This window comes from Gorilla gorilla, chromosome 9, assembly GCF_029281585.2.
Source record: "Gorilla gorilla gorilla isolate KB3781 chromosome 9, NHGRI_mGorGor1-v2.1_pri, whole genome shotgun sequence".
NCBI lineage: Eukaryota > Metazoa > Chordata > Mammalia > Primates > Hominidae > Gorilla > Gorilla gorilla.
In genome coordinates, this window is record NC_073233.2 from 65864503 (window position 1) to 65884495 (window position 19993).

At 38.0% G+C, this 19993-nt stretch overlaps 2 protein-coding genes across 2 annotated transcripts; one reads left to right on the forward strand and one right to left on the reverse strand.

Moving 5' to 3' along the window:
• Positions 1-4639: 4639 nt before the first annotated feature.
• OR1S2 (olfactory receptor family 1 subfamily S member 2) lies at positions 4640-5617 on the reverse strand. The gene has a single exon (XM_031016521.3). It carries the CDS (start codon positions 5615-5617, stop codon positions 4640-4642), a length of 978 nt encoding a protein of 325 aa, XP_030872381.3.
• Positions 5618-14147: 8530 nt separating this feature from the next.
• LOC101148118 (olfactory receptor 1S1) lies at positions 14148-17535 on the forward strand. The gene is made up of 2 exons (XM_004051215.4): positions 14148-14265; positions 16180-17535. Exons 1-2 carry the CDS (start codon positions 14252-14254, stop codon positions 17171-17173), a joined length of 1008 nt encoding a protein of 335 aa, XP_004051263.4. The 5' UTR covers positions 14148-14251; the 3' UTR covers positions 17174-17535.
• Positions 17536-19993: the final 2458 nt, after the last annotated feature.

Below are 19993 nucleotides of genomic sequence, written 5' to 3' on the forward strand. Positions count from 1 at the left end.
ATCTTCTGAAAAATCTGTTCTGAAGGAGGTAGTTTCATTTCGATTTCAATGCTGAGGATTCAGGACTGCTTGAGAGATAGCTAGGCATGATAGCTGCCTGAGTTGAAGAGAACAGATCAGAAAGTATGATTTCAGGAGTAATGGTTTGGGTCCTGTGGTATTTGAAACAGTTGCTCCTTCTTTTTTCTTGGACAAACTTTCACATTCTTCCTTTGTCTTCCTGACTACTAGTTTATTCTGTTTCTTAAATATTAGAGTCTACCAGGGCTTTGTCATTGACCTTGCTCTCTCTCTTAGTTACTCCTTAGGTAATTTCACCAAGCCCTATGACTTTAAATACTTCTTTTATTTAAATAAAATAAAATAAAATTCTTTACCATGGCCTATAAGACTCAGCCTGTATGGGTTTCTAATTACCTCCATGACTATATGTGCTTCCACTCTCCCCACTCACTCTGCTCTAGCCATGGAGAATGCTGTCCATGCAGAATGCAAAACCTGTTCCCACATAAGGATTTTAAACGTGCTCTTCCCTTTTATTGGAATGCGTCCCCAGGTCTCATGGTTCACTCCCTTATTCTATTCAGTTCTCTGTTCAAATATCTAAGAGAGTCCTTCCCCAAGGCCTAAACTTCCTTTGCTATCATTAGCCACTCTCTGTTTCATTGTCCCCATACCTGCTTTACCTCTCATTGAATTCTTCTTACCACCTCATATTATATCAATGATGTATTTATTTATGTGTTCATTATCTGTCTTATGCACTATGAAGTAAGAGCCAAGGAAGCAACGGCATTGCCTCATTTCCTTTTGACTCTCAATAGGTATTTAAAAAATTCTAGTGATCAGTAAGTAAATATTTGCTGACCCTTTATAGATGAGGTTCTACAAGTTATTCCCAGCCAATGTATAGATTTTTTTGTGTATGTTTCTAGGCAGTCCTCTTGCATTTGTGTTAGCTACAACGAGATGGCATGGGTTTCTGTTGATTTATTCATAACATCAAAAATTGGCTTTTCTCAGGTACAGCTAACACAAAAGAACAAGAATAGTGTAAAATTCAGTTGGCTGTGCTTTGCACAAAATCTTTATGTTTTCTTAACCTGATGACATTAATTATTGACCAAACATTGTCTTCACTTATCAAGTCTTAAAAATCATGTAAAATCATTTTTAAGTTAATTTTTCTTTTTAGGTTGAGAGTGCACTGAGGTCATGCACTGTGAATTATTCATTCTTTTAGTCCCAGATTCAGAGCCTGACAAATAGAAAGTTCTCAATAAATGTTTCTTGAAAATGGCAAATTGGAGAATGATTCAGGGAAATAAAAGTATCTAGATATAGATTTACGCATTTCCTCTGTAAAGACTTGTCCGGATTTTTATAAAAGTTTGTGACTTTCTATTTTCTTACTCAATTCTGTTCTGTGTCCCAAATCTAATCCTAATTCATTTTCTCAGGCACACTCTCAATGTACATGTAAGTCTAAATCTGGCCCAAATTAACCTTTCTGTTACTCACTGCTGATGAAGTTCTACTTTCCAGCCTCCTATGGGACCTACACGCCAGAGATAAGAGGTTCAGCACAGGCCAACAGGGATGGGATCAGTTTAGACCAAATCACCTGAGTTTAACCCTAGTGGTCCTTATTCTATCAAATATGGACTAGATCTAACCAGAAGAAAGGCTGGGGGGTGGGGAATCCCAGGTTCACCCAACTAATGTTTATATAACTGAGAAAATTCTGGTACCATGTTAAGCATGATGGTTGAATAGGCAAGACAGTTCATATTCATTAAAATTTTAAAAAGTTTTTCCCTCTTCCTATAATGGTAATCATTGTAAAATGTCAAAGCAATACAGAATGTAATATGAATCATTTTATCCCATGACCCAAGCAAAACCACTGTTATGGTTATATATTACGGTGTACAAACCACTCCAAATGGGAGAAACTTAAAACAATAACAATCATCTTATGGTTGTCTTTTGGGTTCTAGGGGTTGGCTGGGCCTGGCTAGGTAGTTTTCACTTGGTCTCTCATGTGCCTTGTGGTTGGGGCTGAGGCTGGAATCACCTGAAAACTCACTCACTCACATGTTGGTGACTGGGTGGGGAGACTCAAAGACTGTTGGACCAGTGCAGCTGGGACTCCTTGGACAACTCTCTTGAATTCTGTGTAGTCTTTCCATATGGTCTGTCCAGCATGGTGACTTTAGGGTAGTGGGACTTCCATAGCAACTCAGAGCTCCAGAGGTCCATGTCCCGAGAGAGAGAGTGGGACAGGTGGAAGTGTGTCTTTGTCTGGGATGCTATAACAAATTTCCATGAACTTGGTGGCTTAAAAAACATTTATTTTTCTTAGTTCTGAAGGCTGAAAGTCTGAGATGAGTGTGCTAGCCAGGATGGTCAGGTTCTGATGAGACCTCTCTTTTGGTTTCAGACTGCTGATTTCTTGACGTATTTCTCCATGTGGCAGAAATAGAATTCTCTGGGATCCCTTGTATAAAGGCACTAATAATTTATGAGGGCTTCATCCTCATGACCTACTCAGCTTTCAAAGGCTCCACCTCCTACTACCATCAGTTTGGGGGTTAGGATTTTAACACATGAATTTTGGGGGGAAACAAATATTTAGCCCATATCAAAGCTGAATTGGTTCTTCTAAGACAGCCTCAGAAATCATGCAGCAGTACTAATGGGGTGCTCTATTGGTCAAAAAAGTACTCAAAACCAAGCTCAATGGTGAGGGTTATGGGCTCCACCTCTTGATGGAGAAGTGGTAGGGTACTTCGAGAGCACGTGGGATGGAAATATTGTGGCCATTTTTGGGAAATGCAATCTGCCACAACCACTTATATTTTGATGGCTCTCCTCTGAGGCATCTCTTTATGCAAATTCTGTTTTACAAAAAATGGGTTTTTATGATACGTGCTGTTATAAAACTTTCTTTGTTCATATTAGACCAATTGCAAGATCACAGAAAAAAGAAGCTGAGAGATTAGCAACATGACTTGCCTTGCAGTGAATTAGCTGCAGAGTTGGTCCAGATTCCATGTCTCTTGATTACAAATCTGGGACCCTTTCTACTGCTCCACATGGAATAATGAAGGCAGAGTTCTGTGCTGTTCCATGTTGGAGCTATGGATGAAACAGGATGGATATTGAGGTACTTGAGGAAGGCTAGAACTGTTGAGAGGTTTATTTGGTAGCCCATACAGAAGCAGGTGGGTTTTACATTTATAATGAAAACTAAAAGGAAGCATCAAAGTTTACGAGATAGCATGGAGAAAGGCAGGTGGCTGATTATACATTTCCTCTTAAATAGGTTGGATGATTCTAAGTTTAGAGAAGAACGGAAGTCAGCTTAGGCTGGGAAAAAATAAACTTAATTTGGCAGGGCAGGTAGGTTGGAGTTGGAAGCCAGGAAGGTGGGCAGTTAAAAAAAAATATCACTTTGTTTTTAGTGTCTACTATATACTACATAGCTGTTGGGGACAGAGTCAGAACTCTAACTGATACATTTATACATAAACTCTGTGGTTTTCCACTGAAATAATTGAAGTCATCTGGAGTCATATTTCCTAAAACATATTTGTGCAATGCTAGTTCCATGAACAACTGTGATGAATTGGGTTCTGTATGATGGAAATAATTGAATTTCAATTATTTCAAGTTTAGTCTTGAGAAATGCTGTGTACCATCTTACCCTCTTGGAGATTTACATGACAATGAAGGTTCTTGGAAGTTGTCCAGTTATTACATTGTGCTTCGTATAACTCAGAGTTGCCAAAAATTATTTGACCATGGGAATCTTCATTGTTATAACCACTAAACATCTCACTGAATAGTACCTTAACAAAACAAACTTTGAGAAAAACTGACGTAAAGAAATGTAGATTAAAGAAAGAAGTAGTAATCACTGTCTTCAAAGCTACAAAAGCTAGACTGTAGGCACTCTATGCACCTGTGATAGTCTAGGTTATGAATAATTTGTACCAAAGTTTATAATAATATAGATTGTAATTAAGATGTGTTTTTAAATTAATTTTTTATTTATGCATAAATTTTTAATTTATCAATACATGTATTTTTATTGATAAATTGTCCTCCATAGTTATGGGGAACATCTTATATTTGGATACATTCATATAATGTGTAATAATCAAATTAGGGGATTAGGATATCCATAACCTTAAACATTTATCTTTTCTTTATGCTGGGAACATTGGAATTATTCTCTTTTAGCTATTTTGAAATATATAATAGATTATTGTTTACCATAGTGCCCCATAATGATTTATCAAACATTAGGTCTTATTTATTCTATCTAACTGTATTGTTGTACCCATTAATCAACCTCTATTCAACTCCACTCCACTTCTCTGCTACTGGGCCCTGGTAACCACCAATCTACTCTCTAAGGATGCGTGTTATTGTTGTGACTTACCATGGCAGTTACAGGTTTTGTTTCCAAGACAAGAGCTAAGTGGAAAAGCTCCAATCCCCTTAGAGTTTGGAATGGGAGACAGACATCTGCAAGTTCATCAAAAGTTGAACCATCACAACTGTGCCATACACTCTGGGCTGAATCATTTATCTGATTATGTGGACTAAAAGAATGTAGAGGTCCAGAGCATCAAAGGGAAGAAATTTTTCTATTGATGAGCTTTCTCAGGGCACCTTTCATATCCTTATTCCTCAAGCTGTAGATGAAGGGGTTCATCATGGGTGTCACCACAGTGAATAGGACAGCACCAATCTTATCAGTGTCCTCAGGGTGAGTGGAGGAGGGGAAAAAGTACACGCCTACAGTGGTTCCGTAGAACAGTAATGCAATTGTCAGGTGAGAGCCACAAGTGGAGAAGGCTTTCCACTTTCCCTGTGTGGATGATACTCTCAGGACAGCTCTGATGATGCAGACATAGGAGAAGAAGATGAGTGCAAAGGGGAAGATGATAACTGATAAACCCACAATAAACAACACAAGCTCATTGATCATTGTATCTGAACAGGACAGTTTGAGCAGAGGGGCCAAGTCACAGAAGAAGTGTGGGAGAGTGTTGTGGTCACAGAAGAGCAATTGAATGAGCAGAAGGGTGTGTGTAAGAGCAATAATATTACTGAGGAACCACGAGATGACTGTGAGCAAAATGCCGAACCTGGGCCGCATGAGAGTTGTGTAGTTCAGAGAGTGGCAGATCGCCACAAAGCGGTCGTAGGCCATGGTCCCCAAGAGCAAATTGTCAGTGATGACAAACACAACAGAAAAGTACATCTGTGTGATGCAGCTCTCATAAGAGATGGATTGGCTGTTGGTTTGAATATTCACCAGCATTTTGGGGACTGAGTTGGAAATGGAGGAAATATCAGCAAAGGATAGATTGGCAAGGAAGAGATACATGGGGGTGTGAAGGTATATATCCAAGCTGATAGCCAGAATGATGAGCCTGTTCCCAACCACAGTGACCACATACATACTCATGAAAAGCACAAAGAGGAGGTTTTGATGTTCAGCCTGGTTGGAGAGTCCCAGGAGAACGAATTCAGTGATGGTGGTTTGGTTTTCTTGATGCATATTTCTGCTGATCTGAAGAAAGGAACACAAAGTCTTCATACACCTACAAGAAAATTTAACATGGTGTCATTTGGCTGCAGCCATTACAGTAAGGCCCTTCCTTTAAGCTGATGAGCAATAAAGCTTCTGCTTATTAAGTGGAAGTGCTACTTAATAAGGAAGTATTTCAGCAGTGCAGAGATTTGGAAAATGCCACAGAAAAAGACAGGACATGGCAGATTCTTCTCAATGAACATGTTTTAAACTCTAACAGAATTCTGAATGTGATTTTCCCAGTTGGTTCTAAATGTAGTTTAAATCCCCCAAACTGAGGATCATAGGTGAGGCATACCCTATATTCTAGAGATGTTAGGTACATGTGCAGGAATTACTTAAAAGTTACCAAACTGGTCCCCAAATCACCTCCCTTGTTCAACTTTATGCCTTAAATCTAAGAAAGGAGAAATTTCAAGTCTCATAAAAGTGAAGAGGCTGGAGAAGGAAACACAACTAAGGGTTAGGAATGGCTATGGGAGTGTACACCATTGTGTGGGTGCTTCATCCCACTAACGCCAGGGGAGAACTCCAAAACAAGTGCTTTTGGAGAATAAGTACAAGTAGGAGCAATCAGGATTTTACTTCATCTGTGGCTAGATATTAGCTTCAAGAAAATTTAGGGGGCACACATACACTTAAAGACTTCTGTTTGCCTCTCATTTCTAAAGGTGAGGGGCTCACTGGATCAGGTCGTGATGGCAGGGTAGAGGGAAAAGATGGTGGTTAGTAGGGCAGTCTGCATTTTCACCCATGACATGGCATAAATATGTGAATTTCCCATAGGACACGTGATGCTATAGGAGGTCATTGGAGTCAAGTCACCTTGTTGAGATTCCAATCCAGAGACAGCCTATTGGAGCAGAGGAGGCTGTAGCAATAAGAAACCATGAGGTGGGTCTCTTATGAAAGAGAGATCTTAAAGAGATCAGGGACATAATTCATTGCCCTTGTCAGGGAACCGCATAATGGGGCAGTCTCCAAAAGGGAGCCTCTGACAATCCTCAGAATGATCTCAAGAGACACCATGCCTGCCACAAATAAGGCACAAGCTTCTAGTATCTATGGCAACAGATATGAACACTTCTGCCTTTTTTCCCACTCCTGTTCTTCCTCCTTGACCTGATAAAACTGAAAAAGAAGGAAAGACGAAAATGACTAAAACAACAACAACAATAGTAACAACGGGTTTGCGGGAAGAGAGGCCGAAGAGCAAGGGAAGAACATATGCTCCCACCTTTCTGCTGTAGAACCCAAGCTACACATCACATCTGAGTTCACAAGGGAGGACCCATGCTTTGAATTGATAGTGAAGCTGAAGTTTAAAATTGGGCTGGACTTGGTTTTTTAATACCTGGAAATGTGTCTTCAGTATCAAAGTTAAACATTTTTAAAACCTTAAGTGGCCAGAAAGGTAAATGGCTCTCACAAGGTGTCATCCAGGAGAAGGGAAGAGAGACTGGACCTAGTGAGATTTTCCTTGTGATTTATTGGAAATAATATCAGCTTGGGAACAAAGAGACATTTGTCCCTCTTTCTACTCTCCTAACATTGTCTCCCTCTCATTTTATCCCTCTCTTCTACCTATCTCCAACATCACTTACCTCTCAAAGATTTTCTTTCCATTCAGTGTCCAGAAAAGAGGAAATCATGCCTGGAATTCCTGAAAACTGAAAGGCATTGGAGATTGAAGCAGAGATCTGAAGTTTCTTTGCTTCTGAAAAGCTTGGCTTACAAATCAGAGAGGAGGAAAAACACATGCAGAAGGGAGAATCCAAGAATCCACAACAAAACTGAAATGAGCTAAATAACTGGCAGGCATCTATATTGAAGATACAGACTGGCCTGTGGTTATCAAGCCCTGAGCTGGTTTGCACTTGACTAGAGGGGAGAATTGTATGTTTCTGAGTGACAATCTCTGATTTCTCCTTTCTGTTCTACCTTTCCCACCCACCAGTAGTCCTGCATAAACTGTTCTGAGTTCTTAAGGTGGCTGCCTAGCTGGTCAAGACCAATGCTGGATTCTGAAGAGATTCACCTCTGAATGATGGTAAAAATCTCAGGAAGTTACTGGTTTCTAGACCCAGTGACTTTCCTTATCCTTAGCAGAGTTGCAGGTGGAGACTCAGCAGCTCTTAGGTATTTTTCAGATTAAACTCTTCCTCCAAGCTTCCTTCCAAGACCTTAATAGAATCACGGTGCTGGGCTCACCTGGGACATTCAGGTCCTTCTCATCCCTTTGGGATAATATCCCTCAAGTGTTTTCCTCAAGACACAGTAATTTTTACATCCAAGTCTTGATGAGGTAAATGGGGAACAGACAGACAGCTCTGCTTTTTTTCCCTTGTTTTGTCTTCGCATGCTCTTCCCGCTTGTGATTTCCTATCTGTAACTTAGTTGATTATTGCTCTTCACAGGGAGGGAGTTGTTTGAGCTGTCTTCTTCTCCCAGCGAAACGGTCAGCATTTTCAGAGTTCTTTTCTGTGTCTTCTCTAATGCTTAATGGTGGGAAACACTTAGGAAATACCTAGAGAATGGAGTTGAATTTTTTGACTAGAGATTATGAATCCAAAGGGATGTCATCTCTAGTGGATGGAAATAGGATGTGATCTTGGCATCAGTTGAATAAATGTTAGCATTGGAAATTGGAGACCCAGTGATTCAGCATTCAAGGCTCTTATTTGGAAACTAAAGACAAATGCTGGGTTTCTAATTTTGCAAATAAACATATTGAAATGATATTGAGTGCTTCACAATACAATGGGAAGGATGGAAAAAGACATCCGGAAATGGACAGAATCAAGAGAGACTGCCCTGTCAGGGACTCAGGCACAATTAATATATCCCTTCTTCCAATGCTCAGAGGTGACTCACAATATAGTACAATTATTTCTCACCCAAACTAAGAAAGTTGATCCCTTCTTCAATAGGAAAAAACTCAACCTATGGATTAAGTGTATCAATGAATAATATTTAAAATAATGGTGTAATAGAGATGGAAAAAGGCAAGTTATTCTATTTATGCACTAACATACAAAAATCAGTAGCACTTATATATGCTAGTAGTGAATTATCTGTAAAAGAAATAAGGCAAACAATTACATTTACAATAGCTACAAATGAAAAATAACTAGGAATAAACTTAACGAAGGAGGTGAAAGATTTCTACCCTGAAAACTATATAACTTTGATGAAAGAAACTGAGGAAGACACAAATAAATGGGATGATATCTTGTGTTCAAGGATTAGAAGAATGGATATTGTTAAAATAACCATACTATCCAAAGAGATCTACAGGTTTATTACGATCCTTATAAAAATTCCAATGACATTCTTCACAGAAGTAGAAAAAAATCCTAAAATTCATATGGAACCATAAAAAACCCCAAATTGACAAAGCAGTCCTGAACAAAACAAATAAAGCTGAAGGCACCACACTACCTGACTTATAAATATGCTATAAAGCTGTAGTAACCAAAACAGCATGGGATAAAACAGATACAGAGATCAGTGAAATAAAATATAAAGTGTGGAAATAAATTCAAGCACCTAAAGTCAATGGATTTTCAATAAAGATGCCAAGAACAACACATTGGGGCAAAGACAATAAATGGTGTTGGTAAAACTGGGTATTCACATGGAGAAGAATGACATTAGACTCCTATCTCTCACCATACACAAACATAAACTTAAAATAGAAGGAAGACATAAGTGTAAAACCATCATCTATGAAACTAACAGAAGAAAACATAGAGAAACACTTTGTAACATTGGGCTGGGCAAAAATTTTTAAAATAAGGCCTCAAAATCTCAGGCGTTAAAAACAAAAATAGAGAAATGGAGTTAAATTAAACTAAAAAAAATTTGCACAGCAAAGAAACTATTAACAAATTGAAGAGATAACCTACAAAATTTCAAAAAATATTTGCAAACTATGCATCTGACAAGGGGTTATAATATAGACTATATAAGGAACTTAACAGCAAAAAAACTAATTAAAAATGGGCAGATCTTAATACACGTTTCTCAAAAGAAAACATGGCCAAACGGATGTATAAAAAATGCTTAACATCATTAATCATCAGAGAATTCCAAATCAAAATTATCTTGGGATATCTCCTTACTCTTATTAGAATGGCTATGTGTCAGAAGACAGAAGTAAACAAATGTTAGCGAGGATGTGGAGGAAAGGGTACACATACGCTTACACACTGTTGGTGGAATTGTAAAGTAGTACAGCCACTATGAAAAACAGAATGGGGTTTCCTCAAGAAATTAAAAATAGAACTACCATATGATCCAGCAATCCCACTACTAGGTATATATCCAAAGGAAATGAAATCTGTATGTTTAAAAAAAGTCTGCATTCCCATGTTTATTGCCACACTATATACAATAGGCAAGATATGGAATCAACCTAAGTATTTAATAATGCATAAATGGATAAAGAAAATGTGGTATATATACACAGTGGAATACCATTCAGCCATAAGAAAGAATGAAATTCCGTCATTTGCGACAACATGGATGAACCTGGAGAACATCATGTTAAGTGAAATAGGCCAGACATAGAAAGATATATAGCACATGATCTCACTTATATGTGAAATTCAAAAAAAATTGGCATTATAAAAGCAGAGAGTAGAACAGTTGTTACCAGAGACTGGAGAGGAAATGGGGGAGGGAAGGATGGGGAGAAGTTGGTCAATGGTTACAAAGTTACAATGAGATAGGAGGAGTACATTCTAGTGTTCTGTTGCACAGTAGGGTGACTCTAGTTAATAGTAAAATATTGTATATTACAAAATGGCTAGAAATGCTTTTGAATGTTCTCATAACAAAGAAATGATAATTTCATGAAGTGATAGATATACTAACTACACTGATTGGATCATTATACAACATAGCTATGTATCAAAACATCATTGTACTCCATAAATATGGACAAATGCAATGTGCCAATTAAAGAATAAATAAAAAAATTTAAAAATAATGTGGTAATAGAGAAGAAAGAGAAGGCAAGTTATTATTTTTACCTATTAATTATCTATATATCTGTCACCTATTTATTTATATATCCATCTAGTCACAGCTAGAAAGGAAATATGGGTGGAATTGGAATCCTCATTTCTGCAACTTGTTCATGAGGAATATTTATGATTTCCTTAGTCTATTACTGTCATAGCATGGGTCTTCTAGAAAGCAGAGCCTGAGCTGAGAATTTAAGTTTTGATATTCTGTTTGGAAGGTAAAACCCCAGGAAGATTTAGAGGGGGAGCAGAGGGACTTGAATCCAGAATAAGTGCAAAGGATTGCAATGAAATGCATTTCTGTGTCATTGTTCACAAGGAAAGAGTCAGGGAACATTACTTATTAGATATGTTCACTCAGCATGTGGGATTCATACGGAAGGAGAAAGTATACCTGGGAGCAGTCCATCGGGGGGAGAAAGGAAGGTATATTGATTTTCTCTGTTTCTTCTCATCTAATTTCCCATCGACTTTCCTGAACTCCCAGATTGCATTATCTGGCCCATTGATGGCCACATAGGAAGCCAGAAACCATGTTCCTCAACATGGTTATTACTGTTAGTCCAGGAGAGGAGGAAAATTTTGTGTAGAAAGGGTTGGCACATAGGCTCAATGTCAGCGAGCTTGGAAAGAAGTAGCAGAGTTTGGGAGGTGCTTGGTGTCACTAGAAGAAGAGACAGTATAGAGTTTGTACTGAATACAGTCCATTTCTTGTGTCACTCAGAGCTACTCCTGCTCTCCCATTATTCCTAGATTCTGTGGTACAAGATGGTGACTGCTTTCCCTGGTGATATGGTTTGGCTGTGTCACCACCCAACTCTCATCTTGAATTGTAACTTCCATAATTCTCACGGGTCGTGGGAAACTTCTCCCCATCCTTCCCTCCCCCATTTCCTCTCCAGTCTCTGGTAACCACTCTTCTACTCTCTGCTTCTATAATGCCAACTTTTTTTTAAAAGTTCCACATATAAGTGAGATCATGGGCTATATATCCTTCTGTGTCAGGCTTTTTTTACTTAACATAATGTTCCCCAGGTTCATCCATGGTGTCACAAAAGACAGAATTTTATTCTTTCTTATGGCTGAATGGTATTCTACTGTGTATATATACCACATCTTTATCTGTTTATGCATTATTAAATACTTAAGTTGATTCCATATCTTGCCTATTGTATATAGTGTGGCAATAAACATGGGAATGCAGAAATTTCTTTAACGTACGGATTTCATTTCCTTTGGATATATACCTAGTAGTGGGATTGCTGGATCATATGGTAGTTCTATTTTTAATTTCTTGAGGAAACCCCATTCTGTTTTTCATAGTGGCTGTACTATTTTACAATTCCACCAACAGTGTGTAAGCGTATGTATTCCCTTTACTCCACATCCTTGCTAACACTTGTTTTCTCTTGTCTTCTGAGAAATAGCCATCCTAATAAGAGTGAGGAGATATCCCAAGGTAATTTTGATTTGGAATCCTCCGATGATTAATGATGTTGAGCATTTTTTATATATCTGTTAGCCATGTCATCTTTTGAGAAATGTGTATTAGGATCTGCCCATTTTCAATTGGATTTTTTTTTGCTGTTAAGTTCCTTATATAGTCTATATTTTAACCCCTTGACAGATGCATAGTTTGCAAATATTTTTTGAAATTTTGTAGATTATCTCTTCAATCTGTTAATAGTTTTCCTTGCTGTGCAAAATCTTTTTACTTTGATTTAACCTCATTTGTCTATTTCTGCTTGTAATGCCTGAGCTTTTGAGGTCTAATTTTAAAAAATTTTGCCCAGCCTAATGTTATGAAGTGTTTCTCTTTCTTCTGTTAGTTTCATAGATTATGGTTTTACATTTATGTCTTCCATCTATTTTAGGTTTATGTTTGTGTATGGTGTGAGATAGGAGTCTAGTGTCATTTTTCTGCATGTGAATATCTTATTTTACCAACACCAGTTATTGTCTTCATCCCAATGTGTTGTTCTTGGTGTCTTTATTGAAAATCCATTGGCTTTAGGTGGTTGAATTTATTTCTACGCTTTCTATTTTGTTTCACTGCTCTATGTGTCTGTTTTTATGCCAGCCCCATGCTGTTTTGGTTACTATAGCTTTATAGTTTGACGTCAGGTAGTGTGATGCCTTCAGATTTTTTTCTTTTTGTTCAGGACTGCTTTCTCAATTTGGGGTCTTTTATGGTTCCGTATGAATTTTAGGATTTTTTTCTATTTCTGTGAAGAATGTCATTGGAATTTTTATAAGGATTGTAATAAAAATCTGTAGATCTCTTTGGGTAGTATTGTTATTTTAACAATATCAATTCTTCTAATCCTTGAACACAAGATATCATTCCATATATTTGTGTCTTCTTCAGTTTATTTCATCAAAGTTGTACAGTCTTTTGGAGTAGAAATCTTTCCCTTCCTTGGTTAAGTTTATTCCTAGTTACTTTTTATTTGTAGCTATTGTAAATGTAATTGTTTGCCTTATTTCTTTTACAGATAATTCACTACTAGCATATATAAATGTTACTGATTTTTGTATGTTAGTGCATAAATAAATAGAATAACTTGCCTTCTTCCTTCTCTATTACCCCATTATTTTAAATATTATTCATTGATACACTTAATCCATAGGTTGAGTTTTTTCCTATTGAAGAGGGAATCAACATTCTTAGCTTGAGGGAGAAATCAGTGTACTATATTGTGAGGCACCTCTAAGCATTGGAAGAAGGGATATATTAATTGTGCCTGAGTCCCTGACAGGGCAGTCTCTCTTGATTCTGTCCATTTCCGGATGTCTTTTTCCATCCTTCCCATTGTATTGTGAAACACTCAATATCATTTCAATATGTTTATTTGCAAAATTAGAAACCCAGCATTTGTCTTTAGTTTGCAATTAAGAGCTCTGAATGCTGAGTCATTGGGCCTCCAACTTTTTTTCCAACACTAACATTCATTTAACCGATGCCAAGGCCATACCCTATCTCCTTCCACTAGATATGACATCCCTTTGGATTCATAATCTCTAGTCAAAAAATTCAACTCCATTCTCTAGGTATTTCCTAAGTGTTTCCCACCATTAAGCATTAGAGAAGACACAGAAAAGAACTCTGAAAATGCTGACCGTTTCGCTGGGAGAAGAAGACAGCTCAAACAACTCCCTCCCTGTGAAGAGCAATAATCAACTAAGTTACAGATAGGAAATCACAAGCGGGAAGAGCATGCGAAGACAAAACAAGGGAAAAAAAGCAGAGCTGTCTGTCTATTCCCCATTTACCTCATCAAGACTTGGATGTAAAAATTACTGTGTCTTGAGGAAAACACTTGAGGGATATTATCCCAAAGGGATGAGAAGGACCTGAATGTCCCAGGTGAGCCCAGCACCGTGATTCTATTAAGATCTTGGAAGGAAGTTTGGAGGAAGAGTTTAATCTGAAAAATACCTAAGAGCTGCTGAGTCTCCACCTGCAACTCTGCTAAGGATAAGGAAAGTCACTGGGTCTAGAAACCAGTAACTTCCTGAGATTTTTACCATCATTCAGAGGTGAATCTCTTCAGAATCCAGCATTGGTCTTGACCAGCTAGGCAGCCACCTTAAGAACTCAGAACAGTTTATGCAGGACTACTGGTAAGTGGAAAGGTAGAACGGAAAGCAGAGATCAGAGATTGTCATTCAGAAACATACAGTTCCCTCTCTAGTCAAGTCCAAACCAGCCCAGGCCTTGGTAACCACAGGCCGGTCTGTATCTTCAATATAGATGCCTGCCAGTTATTTAGCTCATTTCAGTTTTGTTGTGGATTCTCCCTTCTGCATGTGTTTTCTTTTGTCTCTGATTTGTAAGCCAAGCATTTCAGGAGGAAAGAGACTTCAGATCTCTGCTTCAATCTCTAATGCCTTTCAGTTTTCAGGAATTTCAGAGATGAAGATTGTCTCTTTTCTGGCCTCTGAATGGAAAGAAAATCTTTGAGAGGTAAGTGATGTCGGAGATAGGTAGAAGAGAGGGATAAAATGAGAGGGAGACAATGTTAGGAGTGTAGGAAGAGGGACAAATGTCTCTTTGTTCCCAAGCTGATATTATTTCCAATAAATCACAAGGAAAATCTCACTAGGTCCAGTCTCTCTTCCCTTCTCCTGGATGACACCTTGTGAGAGCCATTTACCTTTCTGGCCACTTAAGGTTTTAAAAATGTTTAACTGATACTGAAGACCCATTTCCAGGTATTAAAAAACCAAGTCCAGCCCAATTTTAAACTTCAGCTTCACTATCAATTCAAAGCATGGGTCCTCCCTTGTGAGCTCAGATGTGATGTGTAACTTGGGTTCTACAGCAGAAAGGTGGGAGCATATGTTCTTCCCTTGCTCTTTGGCCTCTCTTCCCGCAAACCCGTTGTTGTTACTATTGTTGTTGTTGTTTTAGTCATTTTCGTCTTTCCTTTTTCAGTTTTATCAGGTCAAGGAGGAAGAACAGGAGTGGGAAAAAAGGCAGAAGTGTTCATATCTGTTGCCATAGATATTAGCAGCTTGTGCCTTATATGTGGCAGGCCTGGTGTCTCTTGAGACCATTTTGGGGTTCGTCAGGGGCTCCCGTTTTGGACTGCCTCATTATGCGGTTCCCTGACAAGGACAATGAATTATGTCCCTGACCTCTTTAAGATCTCTCTTTCATAAGAGACCCACCTCATGGTTTCTTATTGCTACAGCCTCCTCTGCCCTGATAGGCTGTTTCTGGATTGGAATCTCAACAAGGTGACTTGACTCCAATGACCTCCTATAGCATCACGTGTCCTATGGGAAATTCACATATTTATGCCGTGTCATGGGTGGAAATGTAGATTGCCCTACTAACCACCATCTTTTCCCTCTATCCCCACCATCTTTTCTCTCTACCCCTGCCATCGTGGCCTGATCCAGTGAGCCCCTTTAAAAGCAAGAGGCAAACAGAAGTCTTTAAGTGTATGTGTGCCCCCTAAATTTTCTTGAGGCTAATATGTAGCCACAGATGAAGTAAAACCCTGGTTGCTCCTTCTTGTACTCATTCTCCAAAAGCACTTGTTTTGGAGTTCTCCCCCGGTGTTAGTGGGATGAAGCACCAACACAATGGTGTACACTGCCATAGTGATTCCTAACCCTCAGTTGTGTTGACTTCCCCAAACTCTTCACTTTCATGAGACTTGAAATTTCTGTTTACTTAGATTTAAAGGATAAAGGTGGTTTGGCAACCAGTTTGGTCATTTTTAAGTTAATTCTGCAGGTGTATATAACATGTTTAGAATACAGGGTGTGCCTCATCTATGACCCTCAGTTTGGGGGATTTAAACTACATTTAGAACCAACTGGAAAAATCACATTCAGAATCCTGTTAGAGTTTAAAACACTTTTTTTGAGATGTTTTGGCCATGTCCTGTCTTTTTCTAAGGCATTTTCCAAATCTCTGCACTGCTGAAATACTTCCTTATTAAGTAGCACTTCCACTTAATAAGCAGAAGAAACTTTATTCAAGTGACTTACTGCAATGGCTGCAGCCAAATGATACCATGTTAGGTTTTCTTGTAGGAATATGAAGACTTTTGGTTCCTTTCTTCAGATCGGCAGAAATATGCATCAAGGAAACCATACCATCGTTGCTGAATTCATTCTCCTAGGATTTTTCAACCAGGATGAGCATCAAAACCTCCTCTTTGTGCTTTTCTTGGGTATGTACCTGGTCACTGTGATTGGGAACGGGCTCATCATTCTGGCTATCAGCTTGGATACGTACCTTCATACCCCCATGTATCTCTTCCTTGCCAATCTATCCTTTGCTGATATTTCCTCCATTTCCAACTCAGTCCCCAAAATGCTGGTGAATATTCAAACCAAGAGTCAATCCATCTCTTATGAGAGCTGCATCACACAGATGTACTTTTCTATTGTGTTTGTCGTCATTGACAATTTGCTCTTGGGGACCATGGCCTATGACCGCTTTGTGGCGATCTGCCACCCTCTGAACTATACAACTCTCATGCGGCCCAGGTTCGGCATTTTGCTCACAGTCATCTCATGGTTCCTCAGTAATATTATTGCTCTTACACACACCCTTCTGCTCATTCAATTGCTCTTCTGTGACCACAACACTCTCCCACACTTCTTCTGTGACTTGGCCCCTCTGCTCAAACTGTCCTGTTCAGATACAATGATCAATGAGCTTGTGTTGTTTATTGTGGGTTTATCAGTTATCATCTTCCCCTTTGCACTCATCTTCTTCTCCTATGTCTGCATCATCGGAGCTGTCCTGAGAGTATCATCCACACAGGGAAAGTGGAAAGCCTTCTCCACTTGTGGCTCTCACCTGACAGTTGTATTACTGTTCTACGGAACCATTGTAGGTGTGTACTTTTTCCCCTCCTCCACTCACCCTGAGGACACTGATAAGACTGGTGCTGTCCTATTCACTGTGGTGACACCCATGATGAACCCCTTCATCTACAGCTTGAGGAATAAGGATATGAAAGGTGCCCTGAGAAAGCTCATCAATAGAAAAATTTCTTCCCTTTGATGCTCTGGACCTCTACATTCTTTTAGTCCACATAATCAGATAAATGATTCAGCCCAGAGTGTATGGCACAGTTGTGATGGTTCAACTTTTGATGAACTTGCAGATGTCTGTCTCCTATTACAACCTCTGAAGGGGTTGGAGCTTTTCCACTTAGCTCTTGTCTTGGAAACAAAACCTATAACCTCCGTGGTAAGTCACAACAATAACACGCATCCTTAGAGAGTAGATTGGTGGTTACCAGGGCCCAGGGGTGGGAAGACGGAATGGAGGTGATGAGATGTTGATTAATGGGTACAACAATACAGTTAGATAGAAGAAATAAGACCTATTGTTAGATAAATCATTAGGGGGACTATAGTAAACCATAATCTATTGTATATTTCAAAATAGCTAAAGGAGAATAATTCCAATGTTTCCAGCATAAAGAAAAGATAAATGTTTGAGGTGATGGATATCCCTATCCCCTAATTTGCTTATTACACATTATATGAGTGTATCAAAATATCACATTACCCAAAAATATGGGGGACAATGTGTCAATAAAAATACATGTATCAATAAATAAAAAATTTATGCATAAAAAATAAAAATTACTTTAAAAAACCAACACCTCACATCTTAATTACAATCTATATTACTATAGACTTTGGTATGAATTATTTTTCAAGTTGTAATGTTTATAATTGTAATGTCTCTTCATTTATTTGTTCAAGTCTTCTTATATGTTTTTAATGACATTTTATAGTTTTCTTTCTATTTTAAACATATAGATTATTAAGTTGTTCTTGAGTGTCTCATGATGTTTTTTGCTAAAGTAAATTTGTTTACAGACATGTAGGAAAAAGGGTAGAATTTATTTGTTATTATCATAGTTCTCTACTAAACTCTTTTGTTAGTGTAATAGTTCAAACTTGATTTTCTTTTGCCAGGAGAAAAATAGTAACATCAGCAAAATGATAATTTCAACCTTCATTTTTTAATATTTTGATTCCTTGTTTGTTTTTTCTGGTTTTATTTCATTGACTAATATCTCCAGCAAAATTCTGTTTTAATGAGGGCTAATAAGCATACCAGTCAGACTTTAAGCTTTATTTTTAAAAAATATTTAATGTTATTTAAAGTATATATTGAATTTCACCAAATGCCTTTATAATATCTGTTGAGATTATTAGATTTTTAAAAAAGTGATTAATATGTAGTTACTCACATTAATTGACTTTCTAATATTACAGCAGCCTATGCTTTTAACATCTAATTTGCCTATAATGTATTATTCATTTGCTGTACTGTCAAATTTAGCTAAGTAATATTTATGTAATATTTTTACATCTATGGTGAGTCAGATTGGCTAATAGTTGTCCTTTTGGTAATAATATTCTTGCTAAGTGGTTACTATGGATATGATATAATTAATCATAATGAACTTGTTGGTTTACTGAAACTTTTATAAACATGAAATAGTCTTTTTGATCCTATTTAATATTGCTATTATGAATTCCACTATGTCTGATACTAGTACTGTCAGATTTACTTTTTTGAAAAAGTTAGTACTTGTTTGGCTCTATCTCTATCGATCCATTTACTTTAAGTACCTTAAGTGTGTCTCATGTTATGAACATGTATCTGGATTTTAACACATAATCTGAGCATTTCAGTCTTTTAACAAATAAATCTAAGCAATTCACATATATAGGGTCACTGATACATTGGATTTATGTTTTCCATTTACTACATTTTATTTATTGTTATTATTATTTATTTATTTATTTATTTTTTGAGACAAAGTCTTGCTCTGTGGCCCAGGCTGCAGTGGAGTGGTGTGATCTTGGCTAACTGCAACGTCCACCTCCCTGGTTCAAGCAATTCCCCTGCCTCAGCCTCCTGAGTAGCTGGGATTATAGGCGCATGCCACCATGCCCTGCTAAATTTTTTTGTATTTTTAGTAGAAACGGGTTTTCACCATGTTGGCCAGACTGGTCTTGAACTCCTGACCTCAGCCAATCCGCTCGTTTCAGCCTCCCAAAATGCTGGGATTACAGTTGTGAGCCACCGTGCTCAGCCCATTTACTACATTTTAAAAACTATTTCATATTTCTTCTCTTGGCTATCACTAGATTGATGGAGTTTAATTTTCTTTTACCTCTTCTATCAGCTTGAAATATATTGATGTGATACATATTCTATTAGTGTTAAAGAAACATATTTTAAAGAACCATACATAAACCAATAACAATTAAATTTATGAATTATATTTCATTGTTTCAAACAGAATGAAATTTCAGAATACCATCTTTCTTCTCTTATTCTCTCTCTTCTATGTATGATTCAAATCATCTGGAATTTTAGTTCCAAATTACAATATTTTTGAATGTTATGGTTTGCATTTTAGAAATATTACCTTATCAATTTTATTAAGCTACACAAACACTTTGTAGTATTTATTCAGAGGAAATTCAAGGTTTTTTTTGTTTACTCTTCTTTCTTATGTTTTACATCTACTCTGACCAGACAAAAGAGAAAGACTTTGAAAAATCTCCTGAGTTGGCCGGGCGCGGTGGCTCACACCTGTAATCCCAGCACTTTGGGAGGCCGAGGCGGCCGGATCACGAGGTCAGGAGATCGAGACCATCCTGGCTAACACGGTGAAACCCCGTCTCTACTAAAAATACAAAAAATTAGCCGGGCGTGGTAGTGGGCGCCTGTAGTCCCAGCTACTAGGGAGGCTGAGGCAGGAGAATGGCGTGAACCCGGGAGGTGGAGCTTGCAGTGAGCTGAGATCGCGCCACTGCACTCCAGCCTGGGCGACAAAGCGAGACTCCG